The 17,520-nt window shown below is 42.6% G+C and overlaps 1 protein-coding gene across 10 annotated transcripts in view; it reads right to left on the reverse strand.

Annotated features, from left to right (window-relative positions):
• Positions 1–3,348: 3,348 nt before the first annotated feature.
• Positions 3,349–17,520, reverse strand: part of ntng1a (netrin g1a) — a 157,949-nt gene continuing 143,777 nt past the window's right edge. For 4 of the 10 annotated variants that reach the window (XM_041862230.2, XM_041862229.2, XM_041862225.2 and 1 more), the window contains 2 exons: positions 15,344–15,478; positions 14,184–14,574 (listed from right to left, as the gene is read on the reverse strand). In XM_041862230.2, coding sequence (XP_041718164.1) covers positions 14,306–14,574; positions 15,344–15,478 — 404 coding nt within the window. In that variant the 3' untranslated portion in view covers positions 14,184–14,305. Of the gene's footprint in view, positions 4,493–14,183; positions 14,575–15,343; positions 15,479–17,520 lie in introns of those variants that run through there. The other 6 variants (XM_041862231.2, XM_041862233.2, XM_041862232.2 and 3 more) reach the window with 2 other exon arrangements.

Genomic DNA, 17,520 nt, shown 5'->3' on the forward strand with positions numbered 1-17,520 from the left:
ACGGCCAGAGTCTGCCGTCTGCCCAACGGGGCCTGAACTGTCCGTCTGCCCAACGCCGTCTGAACTGTCCGTCTGCCAAGCGCCGCAGGAACTGCCCGTCTGTACTGAGCCTGCAAAGCCGCCCGTCTGCCATGAGCCTTCAGAGCCGTCCGCCAGACCGGAGCCGCTAGAGCTCTCCGCCAGACAGGAGCAGCCAGAGCCTTCCGCCAGACAGGATCAGCCAGAGCCTTCCGCCAGACAGGAGCAGCCAGAGCCTTCCGCCAGACAGGATCAGCCAGAGCCTTCCGCCAGACAGGATCAGCCAGAGCCTTCCGCCAGACAGGATCAGCCAGAGCCTTCCGCCAGACAGGATCAGCCAGAGCCTTCCGCCAGACAGGATCAGCCAGAGCCTTCCGCCAGACAGGATCAGCCAGAGCCTTCCGCCAGCCAGGATCCGCCAGAGCCGTCCAGCCAGGATCCGCCTGAGCCAGCCAGCCAGGATCTGCCCCTCAGTCCGGTGCTGCCCCTTAGTCAGGTACTGTCCCTTAGCCCGGTGCTGCCCCTTAGTCCGGTGCTGCCCCTTAGTCAGGTGCTGCCCCTTAGCCCGGTGCTGCCCCTTAGTCCGGTGCTGCCACTTAGTCCGGTGCTGCCCCTTAGTCAGGTGCTGTCCCTTAGTCCGGTGCTGCCTATTAAGCAGTTTGTGACTGTGGTGGGGTGGGGATCACGACCGGGGCCAGAGCCGCCACCGTGGACAGACGCCCACCCAGACCCTCCCCTAGTCTTTATGTTGGTGCGTCCGGGGTTCGCACCTTTAGGGGGGGGTACTGTCACGCTCTGGTTCCGGGACGTTGTGAATGAACCAGGGTGTGTTTGTTTTGTTGGGTATTTGTTGTGGGGTTGGTTGTAAGGGTGTATTCGGTTGGTTGTGTTTTGGGTGTGTTAATTGTGGTGTCGTGTGACTCCCAATCGGAGGTAACGAGTGTCAGCTGTCGGCTCGTTATCTCTGATTGGGAGCCATATTTATTCTGTCTGTGTTCTCATGTGGGTTGTGGGTTTTTGTTCCTAGTTTAGTCTTTGTTACTATTGGACTTCACTTTCGTCTTTTGTTTTGTATTGACGTGCTTTTCTAATTAAAAGTCATCATGTTCACTCGCAACGCTGCGCCTTGGTCCGCTTATTTAGACGATCGTGACACCAGGGACTGTCTCAAAATGCAAAATGGATATTGATATTCAATCTATTTGTGGGGCCTGTTACTCTTATATATCCTCATCAACAAAGTCCAACGCCAGGGAACTACTCTTTCTGAGATAATAGGAGTAAAGCTGATCGAATGTATTATTCCAGCAGAAGAAAGAGGCATACTAGTATGTAATCTCTGCCACCATATGTCCCCTGTGAGAGGGTTGAGAGGGCCAGCAGGTTTGGTATTCAACCTCTTCCTGGGATTTGAATACGATTTGGTGGCTCCGTCAGGATTGCAACAGGGACCTCCACAGAAATTAAAATTAATCCGTGAGCTTGCTGTAACTTGGCCAAACTTCAGTATTGTAATTTTTTTCAACCGATAGTCGCTCCCTAGAAAATTTATAATAAAAAAAGGCCTTTGCCAACTGCGATTTAAAGACCTGCCTAGGCAACTGACTTTGTGTTTTATAAAGAAATAGCACACCATTGAAAACACATGGCTGTTTGAATAGTATGTCTTCATCAGTGAGTAGGCTGCAAAGTGGCAGTTATGGTTGGCCAAGCTGTAAAATGGAAAGATGGCATAAATACAGTAGTTATTGCCCCAATAAACACACCGTATATAAAGCAGCTATTTGAATTCTGTTTTCTTCTTAGTGTAGTCATATAACAATCTCTCCCTGGATCCTTGTTATGGAAATAATTTTTTTTGGGGGGGGGTTTCCATAACAAGGATCCAGGGAGAGATTAATATATGTTTTTTGCTATCTCTTCAACACTTTTTGGATGAAGTGCCACTAGAGATCCTAACATTTAGAGAGCAATACTCATTCATGAAGATGACAAAACAACAGAAAAACAACAACAATAACAACAACAACAACAACCTGTTTCTTTATGTACATTGCCATTGTGCCATTGTCATAGACCAGGTACATTATCCTCATAGCATACACACTGATTGAACAACAGGGAGAACACATCATATGACATCAGATAAGCCCTCCAAATAAACGAACAAGGTTAAAGTTAAAACTTCAAGTCACCCAAACTTTTAGAGAAACTAAGAAAGAAAGAGAGCCTCAGCAGGAGCTTAGGTTTGGATTTTTCAGGTTATGGATGAACTGTCTAGTATCTGACAAGACCCACTTTATAAACTTTGAACACAGGCTCTCAGGTAGACGTCGATAGCTGTTAATATTTAATTCACCCTCCCCCACAATGCATTTCACTGAAACAAATCTTTACCGGATTGAATTCAAGATAAATAGCGTTCGAATTTCACTGGTGCTTATAGCATTCTCCACCCCCAGTTTGTCATTATTAGCCCCTCCCAAGGTATTTAAAGGTATTTGCTTCAGTTTATATTTGTGCTTGGAAAAACGATATACTACTGTTTGTGTCCTTAAAGTGCATACACATTATTTTTTTTTTATTGCAGCTTATTCACTGTTGAATTTTCAACTGAGGAACAAGCAATGATCAACACAGTTGTCTCAACTTATTTCTTAAACTTTTATTCACTTAAATTTTTCCAGTGTTAAAGCAACAAGAAAACATTTAGAATGTCCTTTTGTGGGATCTTATTACACTATAGTATACTGTAGATGTAAACCGATATTCTTTGATGCCAGCACGTTGCCAATACTGAGGAAACTCAAACTGCGCAACCAAAAGAGAAAAAAAACCAGTGAAAGAAAGGAAATAACAAAAACATTTCTTCTGCTTTTTAGTTTTCATCTGGAGTAGATACAGTAACAAGTTGCAATTTAACACTGTTCAGCAAATAGTACAAAATAATGATGACATTTATTTTTTGCTCTGTCAAGAAAATAACTTGTAAATACACTGATGATTCTCTAAGCACTTTGTCAGCTCAAGTGAACACTAAGCTCTTTGACCAATGTCTCAGGTAATGCAGTGGTCTAAAGGTCAAATAAGTATACAGGTAGTCTGGCTATCTTTTGGAGGGGAAGGATAGGGGGCTATTACACATGTGCGTCACTAACACCGGACAAAAAATCTTTCAACCGACAAGGGTTACAGAGTAACGTTCACAAAAGCACAGGTCAGTGGACAGAGGGGCTGGGTGGGACGGGACAGGTGAGGAATATAGGGAGAGAGATATAGAGAAGGATGGAGAGGGAGACAGAGAGAGCGAGCGAGAGAGAGAGAGAGAGAGAGAGACAGACAGAGAGGGAGCGAGGGAGACCGAGAGAACAGAATAAGAAAGAGAGAGAGAGAGAGAGAGACGTGGGAAAGATTTTTGACGCAGGTCAAAATGTGGCAGTCCGGATGGATTTCCTTATATCCACAATGCACTGACAGCAAAGAATGCTTACATTTCCTTTTTTATTTTCCATCCGCCTCGATTTCTCTATTTACGTTACATTTTTCAAACAGCCTGTCTGTCCACCCTTCAGCAGCGGTAGGGACAGTTCTATGGAGTTCTGCGTCAGTCAGTCAGTCAGTCAGTTCAGCCCAGAAGCAGTTCAATCCAGCCAGCATCAAACCCCAAAGCACCCTAGGACAGGGGCAGCTAGCAGCTGCTGGCCTTGCTAGCTAGAGCTCGCTGCTGCTGATTGGTTGCAGCTGCCATTGCCGTGGCGATAAGAGAGGAAGTGAACAAAGTGTCTGTCATCTCCAGTCCCTCCTTTTGACAGTTAGGGGGAAAAGTCTCTGGTATGGCTTAGGTCACTGGTGTCCGTTGTTTGACTTGTTTGACTTTTTATTAAGCAAATGCTCAAGTTAAACTCTTTTTAAATATCTGGTATTTATTTTTATTTATTTATTTAATTTTTTTAAACTCTTATTTCTATATATACTTTTATTTTTTAAACTCAAATTAAAGTTTTGCTTTCAATCTGGCACATTCCCTTATAGACAGCGTGTGTCCTTGCTGTGTCTAGTGGACAGCTCATACAGTACAGTACTGTACAGTACAGTATAGTACAGTACAGTACAATAGACTAAGCTCATGGTCGTTGTAGTTCTGGTTGTTGTTGTAGTGTAGTTGGTAATTGGGTAGTTCGCTCCACCAGTTCCATGTAGACAGTGTAGGCCTCTGGTTCTCAGAGCAGAGTGGGCCTGTAGGAGGCCTCTCTGAGCAGCGCCGAGCCAAGCAGGAGCAGTAGCAGGGTGGAGAGTGGTGTAGACGAGAGGGCGGCTTGGCCCGAGTCGGGCCCACCACAGCCCCCCAGATCCGACTCACAGCGGGGCTTCTCACACAGCAGGCCCGTGAATGCCGCGGTACACTGGCACCGCAGGTTGTTCAGACACACACCGCCGTTCTGACAGTGCAGGAGCTCGTTGTCACACACTCGGGCTGAGAGAGAGATGGAGAGATATGTGAGACACATATACACACACCTGGAGTAGAAGACTGTGCACTGCTCACTACCCTGACTGTTATGTTGATATACAAATCGTACTGTTATCTGAGCTGATCTCCATCTCAAGGTCTAGTGAGTGCAATAAGTAAGGTATAATCAACGAGGGACTATGCGTTCTATGGAAAATAATGAACGACGTGGAAGGTGTGTTCCATGAAGGACTAGCGGAGTGGAACTGACCTTCCACAGAGTTGTGTTATTTTCCAGAGAACGCATAGAGCCCCGAGTTGATTATCCCTTTCATACCATGGCTATAATTTAACACATTTGCCACTAGAAATGTGTTCATTCGCCGGTAAAAATGTGTTCAACAGCCACTGAAGTAGCTAACAAGTTTACTAGCAAGTAATAGCATTAAGTTGAATTAAGCATTTTAGCTACTTTGCAGATCAATCATGACTATGACAGTAATGCATCACATGCAGCAAAACCAGTGCAGTGATAAAAAAGAACATTAATAAATGTCAGTAATTTATACTGGTTAGTAAAAAAACAACAAAATCTCATCTCACTGACGTGTAATTTGAGTCAAATGAAAACAAAAAAAGAGAACATAAATATTTGAAAATGAATTTCAAACCATCCGATTCCCACAATATTGATGACAGGATAAGAATGGTAGAAGAAGACGATAATCTTTAATACCAGACATTTTTGATAAGACATTTATTCTGACCATGCTGTTGTGGCACGGTTGTCACACTGCCGGCTAGATACATTGCAGTAAGTTAACAGTTTCATTTCCAACATGATTTTATCAAATAAGTTCTACATCTCATGTCAACTCATGGCCCCGTGTAGCTCAGTTGGTAGAGCATGGTGTTTGCAACACCAGGGTTGTGGGTTCGATTCCCACGGGGGGCCAGCATGAATAAAATTTATGCACTCACTAACTGTAAGTCGCTCTGGATAAGAGCGTCTGCTAAATGACTAAAATGTTGTAGTGAATACAACTTTTGTTGTTGTGTTGGTCAAAATGTCTTTAAGCACTATCGATGAAATTCTTGCATGAATCATTTTCTTCTTCCAATTTCAAAACAGGTAATAACATTCTGTAATAGATAGAGAAACTACAAGTATTTGTAACATTTGTACGCACTATGCAAAATATAAATGATTTATTAAGATTCCGGGTTATAAGCCCATTTCTAGAGACAATTAATATATTTTTTGCATAATGCACTTGATCATTGTGTCTTTCTCAAATGTTCCTCTCCAATCTGAACGTGTTCCTTTTATCATTCCCATTACATTAATTACCAAAATGGTGAAGTGGCCATTCGTCATGCGTCATTTTGTGGTGCTATACTAGGATCCCACTGAAGGGTCTATACCACGTGATGAATCGTAGCTCGGCACAAAGTTTCTCCACAGCCCGTGGGCTTTTCCAAAACACTGAACTGACTTTATATGAGTTGAGTTGAGAGTTAGGTGGGAATGGGTATATTTAGAGCCGGGGACACCAAGGCCAGTCTATTCCCATTGGAGCTTAGCTGTCAAGCAAGCTGCAGGCAAACAAACCAACAAACCCAACCCAGCCCAGCACAGAACTAACAAACCAACCGATGGAGAGAGACAAATAAACAGTGATAAACAAGCAGGCTAGGGCCAGACCACCTCAATGCAGCACAACAAGAGAGAGACGGGGCTCATTTGGCCCTTTCATGAAAGGGGAAAACAGTGTGACAGTTGAATGTTCCCCCTTGAAATATTTTGAAAATAAAATATTACAAGAATAACTGACACTGACCCTCTCTCACACTTATTTTTCATATCCACAGCTGCAGGTACAAACTTCTCTTTTTATGACAGCATCTTTAAAGGCTATATTCTATTTAGAAATAGTATGTTCAACCCAACAGGGTATTGATGGATAGGTACAATCTGTCAAAAGACTACAAGTCCCAGACTCCAATCATGGGTTTGTGTTCGTCATCAAGCATGCCCAAGACCGTTTTTTCCTTTACAATGCTAATGAATCTTTTCCCTGTAAACCATCAAGCAACTGTTTCCTATCATGGACGTAGAAAAATAATGAGACAGAAAACACCTGTGGCGTCAAGACTATTAATGCAACGTTACCAAGGCAATCATCATATGGACGGCTTGATATTAAGAGCCAATTTGACACATGACAATGACAACACCGATTAATTTATAATTTTTTGTTTTATCTTCTGCACTGTCTGGTTTAGCAAATACTATCAGGGAAACAGGCAGGCAGGCAGGCAGACCAACTTGGTAATGGGGTGTGTGTTCCCCTCAAGATCTCGGTGAGAGTAATCAAGTGAATTAATTAAAAATACATGTTTTACCCCTAGGGTCCCTGAAGTAATCCTGACATGGACAAGACTCTATTAATTAAACGTCAACCTTTCGTTTTGACCATTCATTTTTATCTCCAATTGCCCTTTGCAAAAATAGGATTCTTTTGCAAGAGGGGCCTTATTGGTTTGGCCCTGACAAGAGGATGGTTTGTGCATATTCATTCTCTATCTACAGTCGTGGTCAAAAGTTTTGAGAATGACACAAGTATTGGTCTTCACAAAGTTTTCTGCTTCAGTGTTTTTAGATATTTTTGTCAGATGTTACTATGGTATGCTGAAGTATAATTACAAGCATTTTATGATGGCAGCCCATTCTTGCATAATCAATGCTTGGAGTTTGTCAGAATTTGTGGGTTTTTTGTTGGTCCACCCGCCTCTTGAGGATTGACCACAAGTTCTCAATGGGATTAAGGTCTGGGGAGTTTCCTGGCCATGGACCCAACATTTCAATGTTTTGTTCCCCGAGCCACTTAGTTATCACTTTTGCCTTATGGCAAGATGCTCCATCATGCTGGAAAAGGCATTGTTCGTCACCAAACTGTTCTTGGATGGTTGGGAGAAGTTGCTCTCGGAGGATGTGTTGGTACCATTCTTTATTCATGGCTGTGTTCTTAGGCAGAATTGTGAGTGAGCCCACTCCCTTGGCTGAGAAGCAACCCCACACATGAACGTTCTCAGGATGCTTTACTGTTGGCATGACACAGGACTGATGGTAGCGCTCACCTTGTCTTCTCCGGACAAGCTTTTTTTCCGGATGCCCCAAACAATCGGAAAGGGGATTAATCAGAGAAAATGACTTTACCCTAGTCCTCAGCAGTCCAATCCAAACCTTTTACACAATATCAGTCTGTCTCTGATGTTTTTCCTGGAGAGAAGTGGCTTCCTCGCTGCCCTTCTTGACACCAGGCCATCCTCCAAAAGTCTTCGCCTCACTGTGCGTGCAGATGCACTCACATCTGCCTGCTGCCATTCCTGAGCAAGCTCTGCACTGGTGGTGCCCCGATCCCGCAGCTGAATCAACTTTCTTGGGCGCCCTGAAGCCTTCTTCACAACAATTGAACCTCTCTCCTTGAAGTTCTTGATGATCCGATAAATGCTTGATTTAGGTGCAATCTTACTAGCAGCAATATCCTTGCCTGTGAAGCCCTTTTTGTGCAAAGCAATGATGATGGCACATGTTTCCTTGCAGGTAACCATGGTTAACAGAGGAAGAACACTGATTTTAAGCACCACCCTCCTTTTAAAGCTTCCAGTCTGTTATTCTAACTCAATCAGCATGACAGAGTGATCTCCAGCCTTGTCCTCGTCAACACTCTCACCTGTGTTAACGAGAGAATCACTGACATGATGTCAGCTGGTCCTTTTGTGGCAGGGCTGAAATGCAGTGGAAATGTTTTTTGGGGATTAAGTTCATTTTCATGGCAAAGAGGGACTTTGCAATTAATTGCAATTCATCTGATCACTCTTCATAGCATTCTGGAGTATATGCAAATTGCCATCATAAAAACTGAGGCAGTAGACTTTGTGAAAATTTATATTTGTGTCATTCTCAAAACTTTTGACCACGACTGTACAGGCAATGCATTCTGATGAGACGTGTAGGTCCTAGAAATGTGCTATTCCTACCACATAGATAATGCTTCTTACTGATACTCTTATAATACAACAGGGTTTGAATTAAGGGCCAGAAATACAGTGGAAGGACAAGAGCCAACATTAACCACTGAACCACTTAACACTGACAGATCAATACCAAAGTGTTACCAGAGAGTTGGTAGAAGAGGGTGAGGAGAGCAGTAAAGGTGACAGTTAAATGAAGTGATGGTAAACTTGGACAGAGTTCTAATCAACACTTTTTTGTTGTTGTTTTATTCTTACTTTTTTGTTTAAAATAAATGCACTGTTGGTTAAGGGCTGTAAGTAAGCATTTCACTGTAATGTCTGCACCTGTTGTATTCGGCGCATGTGACCAATAAAATTTGATTTGATTTGATTTGATTTGAGACTACATTAGTCAGACTAAAAGATGCTGGATAGATTCTGCTTTCTGTGTTGAGAGGCCTGACTTCAATAATAATTCATTCTAGCTGCAGGAAGTTACTTTTTTTTAGTTTCTCTATTCCTGTCTTTCTGGTGAAGGCTACTATTCTCTCTGTCTCTGTCTCTGTCTCTGTCTCTGTCTCTGTCTCTGTCTCTGTTTCTGTCTCTGTCCCCTGATGCCTTATCAAGGGTGCTGAGCCCAGGATATGTGGCTATCCTACCTGTGATTTATTACCCCTGGGAGAGCTCCTGGTCCACCCTGGGCACACACACATACCTCTCTATGTGTCTCTGTTACCTTCACATTGGCCCACTGCTCACAGCCCAAGCTTAGGGGTTGGAGCTGAGGTACACTAAGTAAGGATAGAGTTGTTACAATAACTCTATCAGTGGCGGTCGGTGCCGGTTAAAATGAGGGAGGACGTTTTTGTTTTTAATGAGCATGGCCTTATTTCTATTTCGGTCATTCATATTCCATTCACCCAGCTCAATGTAACATCGATAAGTTTTAGCCAGCAGCATTCCACCCTGCATCCCACTGCTGGCTTGCCTCTGAAGGTAAGCAGGGTTGGTCCTGGTCGGTCCCTGGATCGGAGACCAGATGCTGCTGGAAGTGGTGTTGGAGGGCCAGTATGAGGCATTGCCCTGTGTAGGGTGCCGTCTTTCGAATGGGACGTTAAACGGGTGACCTGACTCTCTGTGGTCACTAAAGATCCCATGGCACTTATCGTAAGAGTAGGGGTGTTAAACCCGGTGTCCTGGCTAAATTCCCAATCTGGCACTCATTCCATCATGGCCACTTAATCATCCCCAGCTTCCAATTGGTTCATTCATCCCCCTTTCGCTCCCCTGTAACTATTCCCCAGGTCGTTGCTGTAAATGAGAATGTGTTCTCAGTCGACTTACCTGGTAAAATAAGGGTAAAATAAATACAATAAAATAGGCTACTACATGATACTCAAATTTTCCCTATATAAATTCAATTATGTTTATCCCCGTTTGCTTCTGTTTAAGAACGTTTTTCAGGGCCTCCCGAGTGGCGCAGCAGTCTAAGGCACTGCATCGCAGTGCTTGAGGCGTCACTACAGATCTGGGTTCGATCCCGGGCTGTGTCGCAGCCTGCTGCGACCGGGAGACCCATGAGGCGATGCACAATTGGCCCAGCGTCGTCTGGGTTAGGGGAGGGTTTGGCCGGCCGGGTTGTCCTTGTCCCATTGCGCTCTAGTGACTCCTGTGGCGGGCCGGGCGCATGCACACTGACACGGTCGGCAGTTTCCTCCGACACATTGGTGCGGCTGGCTGCCAGGTTAAGCGAGCAGTGTGTCAAGAAGCATTGCGGCTTGGCAGGGTCGTGTTTCGGAGGACGCATGGCTCTCGACCTTCACCTCTCCCAAGTCCGTACGGGAGTTGCAGCGATGGGACAAGACTGTAACTACCAATTGGATATCATGAAAATTGGGGAGAAAAATAAAAACATTTTCAACAGAATAGGCGGAATTAATACACCCCTGATCACATGCAAACACAGTTCACTTTCATAGCAGCAAAATACAAACAGCATGATCACTTTGATCGTTGTAGCAATAATTCCTTCTTGCATCTACATGCTCTCACCTTTTCCCTTCACTTTTGGACTTCAGTGCACAACACATCAGCTGTCTATGATCAGGCAGAAAAACCGTTCCAAGCCAAACCTTCATATCATAAACGCTAACCGCTACACACAGCCTACATCGTTGTCACCATTATTAGCTAACGTCATAGTCAACATAGCTACTAGAACTAACACGTTAGTAAACCTGCTACAATCATGCAGTACAGTGTACAGTCAGCAAGCAGTTTAGCAGTTATACCGGCGGGCCCCGGTGACAATAAATTAATAAAATCAAAACCTTACCTTGACTTGGAAGAGTTCCTGTGTTGGATAGCCATAGCCAGCTAGGTAACATAGCATCCCTTTCTGTTTGAGCTGGGTGTTTGAGTAGGCTAAACTAGCTAGCTGCATTCGCTAGCTTAGTGAAAGTGAAAATAAATATACAACGAAATATAGAGGTCTCTCTCTCTCTCGCTTCTCCTTCATTTTTGAAGAAATTCATTTGTTTAAAATTGTTCAACTATTGTATTTTTTTCTCTTTAAGTCAACTACTCACCACATTGTATGCACTGCAGTGTTAGCTAGCTGTAGCTTATGCTTTCAGTACTAGATTCATTCTCCGATCCTTTGATTGGGTGGACAACATGTCAGTTCATGCTGCAAGACCTATGACAGGTTTGAGAATGTCCTCTGGAAGTTGTCATAATTACTGTCTAAGTCTATGGAAGCGGGTGAGAACCATGAGCCTCCTAGGTTTTGTATTGAAGTCAATGTACCCAGAGGAGGATGGAAACTAGCTGTGTTCCGGCTACACCATGGTGCTACCATACAGAGTGCTGTTGAGGTTACTGTAGGCCTTAATTGCAAAACAGTATGTTTTAATCAATTATTTGGTGGCGTGAATATATTTGGTGTAGTTTTATCTAAAAATTATCGCTTTTTTAATGTTTCACTGTTTTTATTTTTATGAAATTCACTGAGGAGCCTCCACTGAACTCTATATTCATCTAGGGGCCCTTTTCAGCATGAGGATTAGTATGACAAAATAATTCAAGCAAACTGTGGTCAAGGACAAGGTGGAGTTGAAATTAGCATCTGAAAATAGTCAATGCCACACTAAATAATGGGTTCTAAACTGAAGAGACAGTCGAGGAGGAACAGGTAAACTAAAATTGGGATGGGGTGGATGCAATCAACACTCACTGTTCCTCCCAATCTCTCACGTTTACCATTCCCTGAGTGTAAACAGACCCTGCGCAGAGAATAAACTGAGATTTATTGGGTTTACTTTTGATATGAGGGATAATATTTAGAGAAGGAAACCAATGAGCTAGGTGTGCCTCTGTGGGAATGGGCTCTATTTGGCCAGAGATTTGAGTTTTAATTGCATGCTCCAGTCTGCATACAGATTGAGACTGACATATACATGTACAATTGAGTGATATTTGAGGAGAGCCAGGTATAGACCAACATTGGGTAATGTAGGTAGGACTACATTATAATGGGTAATGTAGTTAGATAATGTAGGTCTACATCAAGCTTTTACAGCATTGAAATTGTATAGCTACACTACCGGTTAAAAGTTTTAGAACACCCACTCATTCAAGGGTTTTTCTTTATTTTTACTATTTTCTACATTGTAGAATAATAGTGAAGACATCAAAACTATGAAATAACACATATGGAATCATGAGGTAACCAAAAACAGTGTTAAACAAATCAAAATATATTTTATATTTGAGATTCTTCAAATAGCCACCCTTTGCCTTGATGACAGCTTTGCACACTCTTGGCATTCTCTCAACCAGCTTCACCTGGAATGCTTTTCCAACCGTCTTGAAGGAGTTCCCACATATGCTGAGCACTTTTTTGTTGCTTTTCCTTCACTCTGCGGTCAAACTCATCCCATACCATCTCAATTTAGTTGAGGTCGGGGGATTGTGGAGGCCAGGTCATCTGATGCAGCACTCCATCACTCTCCTTCTTGATAAAATAGCCCTTACTCAGCCTGGAGGTGTGTTGGGTCATTGCCCTGTCCCACTAAGCCCAAACCAGATGGGATGGCATATTGTTGCAGAATGCTGTGGTAGCCATGCTGGTTAAGTGTGCCTTGAATTCTAAATGAATCACAGACAGTGTCACCAGCAAAGCACCCCCACACCATAACACCTCCTCCTCCATACTTTACGGTGGGAAATACACATGCGGAGATCATCTGTTCACCCACACCGCGTCTCACAAAGACACGGCGGTTGGAACCAAAAATCTCCAATTTGGACTCCAGACCAAAGGACAAATTTCCACCGGTCTAATGTCCATTGCTCGTGTTTCTTGGCCCAAGCAAGTCTCTTCTTCTTATTGGTGTCCTTTAGTAGTGGTTTATTTGCAGCAATTCGACCATGAAGGCCTGATTCACACAGTCTCCTCTGAACAGTTGATGTTGAGATGTGTATGTTACTTGAACTCTGTGAAACATTTATTTGGGCTGCAATTTCTGAGGCTGGTAACTCTGATGAACTTATCCTCTGCAGCAGAGGTAACTCTGGGTCTTCCATTCCTGTGGTGGTCGTCATGAGAGCCAGTTTCATCATAGCGCTTGATGGTTTTTGCGACTGCACTTGTAGAAACTTTCAAAGTTCTTGAAATGTTACGTATTGACTGACCTTCATGTCTTAAAGTAATGATGGACTGTCGTTTCTCTTTGCTTATTTGAGCTGTTCTTGCCATAATATGGACTATATTCTGTATACCCCCCCACCTTGTCACAACACAACTGATTGGCTCAAACGCATTAAGGAAAGAAATTCCACAAATTAACTTTTAAGAAGGCACACCTGTTAATTGAAATGCACTACCTCGTGAAGCTGGTTGAGAGAATGCCAAGAGTGTGCAAAGCTGTCATCAAGGCAAAGGGTGGCTATTTGAAGAATCTCAAATATAAAATATATTTTGATTTAGTTACTACATGATTCCATATGTGTTATTTCATAGTTTTGATGTCTTCACTATTATTCTACCATGTAGAAAATAGTAAAAATAAAGAAAAACCCTTGAATGAGTAGGTGTTCTAAAACTTTTGACCGGTAGTTTATGTTAAACATACTCAACAAATCATACAACAATTATAAGGCTATCCGTTATTTGTTCATTTCCATGCATGATTGCTCATGTACAGTGTCAAAGACAGTTTTCTGAGACATTACTTCACACTAGGTGTGTATAATTATTGTGCGTAGGCGTAAACCAGTGATGTGTGTCTCGCTAGCATGTATTGGTTTTACTGAGTAGGGACAAAGAGCATTCCCACTAAGACAATCTCAGCAATGTAATGCAAGTAATACATGTACTCTACCAAAGTTGCTTGTCTATCTCTCCTCCTCTCCTCCTCTCGCTCGGTTTATTCCTCTCCTCCATTCCGTGTCGACCCGCTCTCTACCCTCCCGTCATGCATGTGTGAACGTGGAGTTGTGATGGTGCGAATGCTGCCAGTCACTCTGATAAACTGTATTCATTAACAGTCCATCTCCATGTGCATCCATGTGTACACAGAATACATCAGTTTAATCTACTCTGACCTTAGAGTGCATCTTCTATTTATCCATCTCCTTTCATTAATTTACAAATGAATTGAACCTCACATATGATATTCAATAAGTGGATAACAATTCTGATCAGATTAGTAATGGAATAATACATGTATTGCATTGTTGTACATAGCAAAAGTGCCTATGTTAATTCAATTCAAATAGTGTTAAATTAAACACTCAAAAAGTGTCTGCCCCAGTTCAAGATGGCTGCAGTGATTTCCCTGCCCAATCAACATGAAGACTGATTTTTGCTCTGGGCAACAAAGGACAGAAGATATGCGGTTCAGCGCCTAGCAAGCGCTGCTGAAAATGTATTCTGTTGGTTATGGTGAAAAAGATCTGCACCAAGCTGGAAGCCATCCACAGGCGAGCAGTGATCTGGCCAATCACTGTCAACTCACCATCTTGAGGACGTTCCAGGTCAGGAGTTGAAATGGCCAGTGAGAGGTTGACCTGGCTGATGACGCCTGTGGATCAGCAATCCCACATCGTTTGTATCAGGTACTCTATATTAGTAGAATAGTACAGTAGACTGACCTATTCAATACCTTCTCTACTTTTGCCTCTAAATATAAACTATTGGGACAACATACTGGAACTTGAGCGATAAACAGTATTTTGAACAGTGCAATAGCTCACGTCTGGCATTGACCATCATTATCTGGACATGAGCGTAAAACAGACAGTGATGGCGGAGAGAAGGAGAGGGCTGCTCAAACAGATCACCAGCAGTCCCTGTCATGCTACAGCCAGTCAATATTAGCTCAGCTGTTGTAGGTTTCAGCTCTTTAACGCCACTGAATAACTGAATACAAAGCATCCAAATGCAAAGCGTGGTTGCTTCCCTGACTGACTGGCATCTACCAGTAGAAGCTGAGAGAAAATGGTTTAAGTCTAAATCTCTGCATTTATAGCGGCACAACCTTGAGTCTTAAATTCAGGTGGAATCATTGAAAAGGCTCATTTCTGGTTAGTCAATGTTAGTCAGGGTTAAATCCATAGGCCTACTCCCCACAAGAGTGGGGACATTCAAAGCTGCACATGCTTGCATGACCAAGCAGTGGCAGCGAAAAAGTAGAAATAGAGAATAAGATAAGATGGTAAGAGGTAGAGAAAGAGGGAGAGATAGAGGAATAGAGACATAGATAGGATAGAGGTAGAGAGACAGAGAGATAGCGAGAGGTACAGGTTGGGGTCCGAGCAAAGTTACAAGAGTAGGGGTGTGGTTCTACTTACATTTGCAGCCATTGTCCCACAAATATCCCGGCAGACAATCTCGACACTTAGCCCCTGTAGTTCCCTCCTTACATTTACAAAATCCTGTGCCATTACAGCGAACACTGTCTGAGCCAGAGGGATTACAACTACAGTCTGTAGAAACAAGACACACACATGCTGGAGAACAGGGTGGTGCTTTGGCTTCTTACAGCAGCTACAACCTTTTACTACCATAGACAGGCTCATTGAGTAACAGAGATCTAATTTCTAAGTAACATATTACTTAGCTATCACTTACAGAAGAAATGCTACCATTTCAAAAGTAATGACGTGAAATGAAGACAAAGAGTGATTGAAGGAAATTAGACATTAAGTACTGTATGGATCATTTAAAGTGATTCATTATTTTCTAGAACATTTTGTGCATTTTAACAAGTCACATTTATAGTGCAATAAGCAAAACCTTATTTACCTAAATATGGTAGCCATATTTGAAAAATGACATGACATTAAGATTACACATTTTCTCTCTGACATTAACCCGTTTCAGACATGAAAGTTAGAGGGAAACCATGATGACAGAGGAGGTGAGACAGAGACAGTGGAGACATACAAAGAGATGCCATAGGAATGACATGATAAATGTACAAGAAAGGATTTACATAGCTTGGACTTGTCCAGTATGATTCAGAGAATGTTTGAAATGTGAGGAAAGTGGCACGGTAACATTGAAATAGGCATTGTTGTACTGTAATACATGTTGTCTCCAGACATTTCAAGTCATTCCAAAACTATGAAATTCCAATTAGTCATTTGGTCCACACTTACATTTAATGGGAATACAACCCTGCTGAGAAAACTACAGGGCAAATATGTTTATTGTAAACTGCTTATTTGATTAATACTATAAGTGGATATTGTCTTGGTAGAATAATGTGTGAACAAAACAACCATCATTAGCCACACCAAAAATGGCCATATCTTTACCATTATCAACAGTTAAAGCTCTTTCCAAATCCTGCTTGTGAACATAGAAGCCTTACAAGGCTCTCCTCTACCCCATCTGTATGGTAACCTTATAGCTCTGCAGCATTTGTAAGATATATTTGTAAGCATTTCACTACACCCGCAGTAACATCTGCTAAACATGTATGTGAACAATAAAGTTTGATTTGATATTTGAGTACTGGTTTGACTGTGATAACACTTCTACTGATGTGTTATGATGGGTAAGGGTAAAGGATTATACACAAGGCAACACCTCGCTGACTCTGGGTGCGTCCAAAATGCCACTATATTCCCTATAGGTATGATGTTAAAAGTAGTGCACTATATAGGGAATAGGGTACCATTTCAGGTGCACTATATAAGGAATAGGGTGCTATTTCAGATGCAGCCTATAAAGGTTTCTACTGGAATTGCATTGCTATTTCTGTGCGGGGCCTAGCACTTCCACAGTGACATATGCTGTGATTGCCATCGCCGTCCTGCTAATCTGACTTCGCTCCGACACATCTGGGTTTACGCGTGGAGTGTGCGAGTTCGTTAGACTCTACTTCAGGCTGGAAGAGACACCTGGATATGGGGTGGAGGGTGGGTTTAATATTTTCAGTTTTCCACAGCCAGATCAGAACGTCAGAGGGCGAGGGGCAACAGATGTTTCCTGGGTGCTATGTGCATGTGTAGGGTGCAGAGTCACTACGCACTACACACTAACACGGATGGAAAGGCATAGTTTCATATTATTTTTTATAGGGTCCTGTGTTTTGCACAATCATGTGACATGCCTGGATTTTAACCTTTATTTAAAGCTTTTTCATCAAACTGCACCCTTTGTTTTACGATTCAGATGGTTAAGCACCATCCTCAGACAACTGCTTTCATTTTTGGTGTAATTCTCATTTTTGGATAAGGCTTAAAATACAGGATAAAATGTTGCTATGTCACATGATTGCGCAAAACACAGGGACCTACTTATAGAATATGCATGAAGGTAAACATGCTTAGAACAGATTCCTACGTGTTTGTGGTTATTTGTGACACATACACTATATATACAAAAGTATGTGGACACTCCTTCAAATGAGTGGATTCGGCTATTTCAGCCACACCCATTGCTGACAGGTGTATAAAATCGAGCACACAGCCATGCAATCTCTATAGACAAACATTGGCAGTCAAATGGCCTTACTGAA

Source organism: Coregonus clupeaformis, chromosome 34 (genome assembly GCF_020615455.1).
Source record: "Coregonus clupeaformis isolate EN_2021a chromosome 34, ASM2061545v1, whole genome shotgun sequence".
Lineage (NCBI taxonomy): Eukaryota > Metazoa > Chordata > Actinopteri > Salmoniformes > Salmonidae > Coregonus > Coregonus clupeaformis.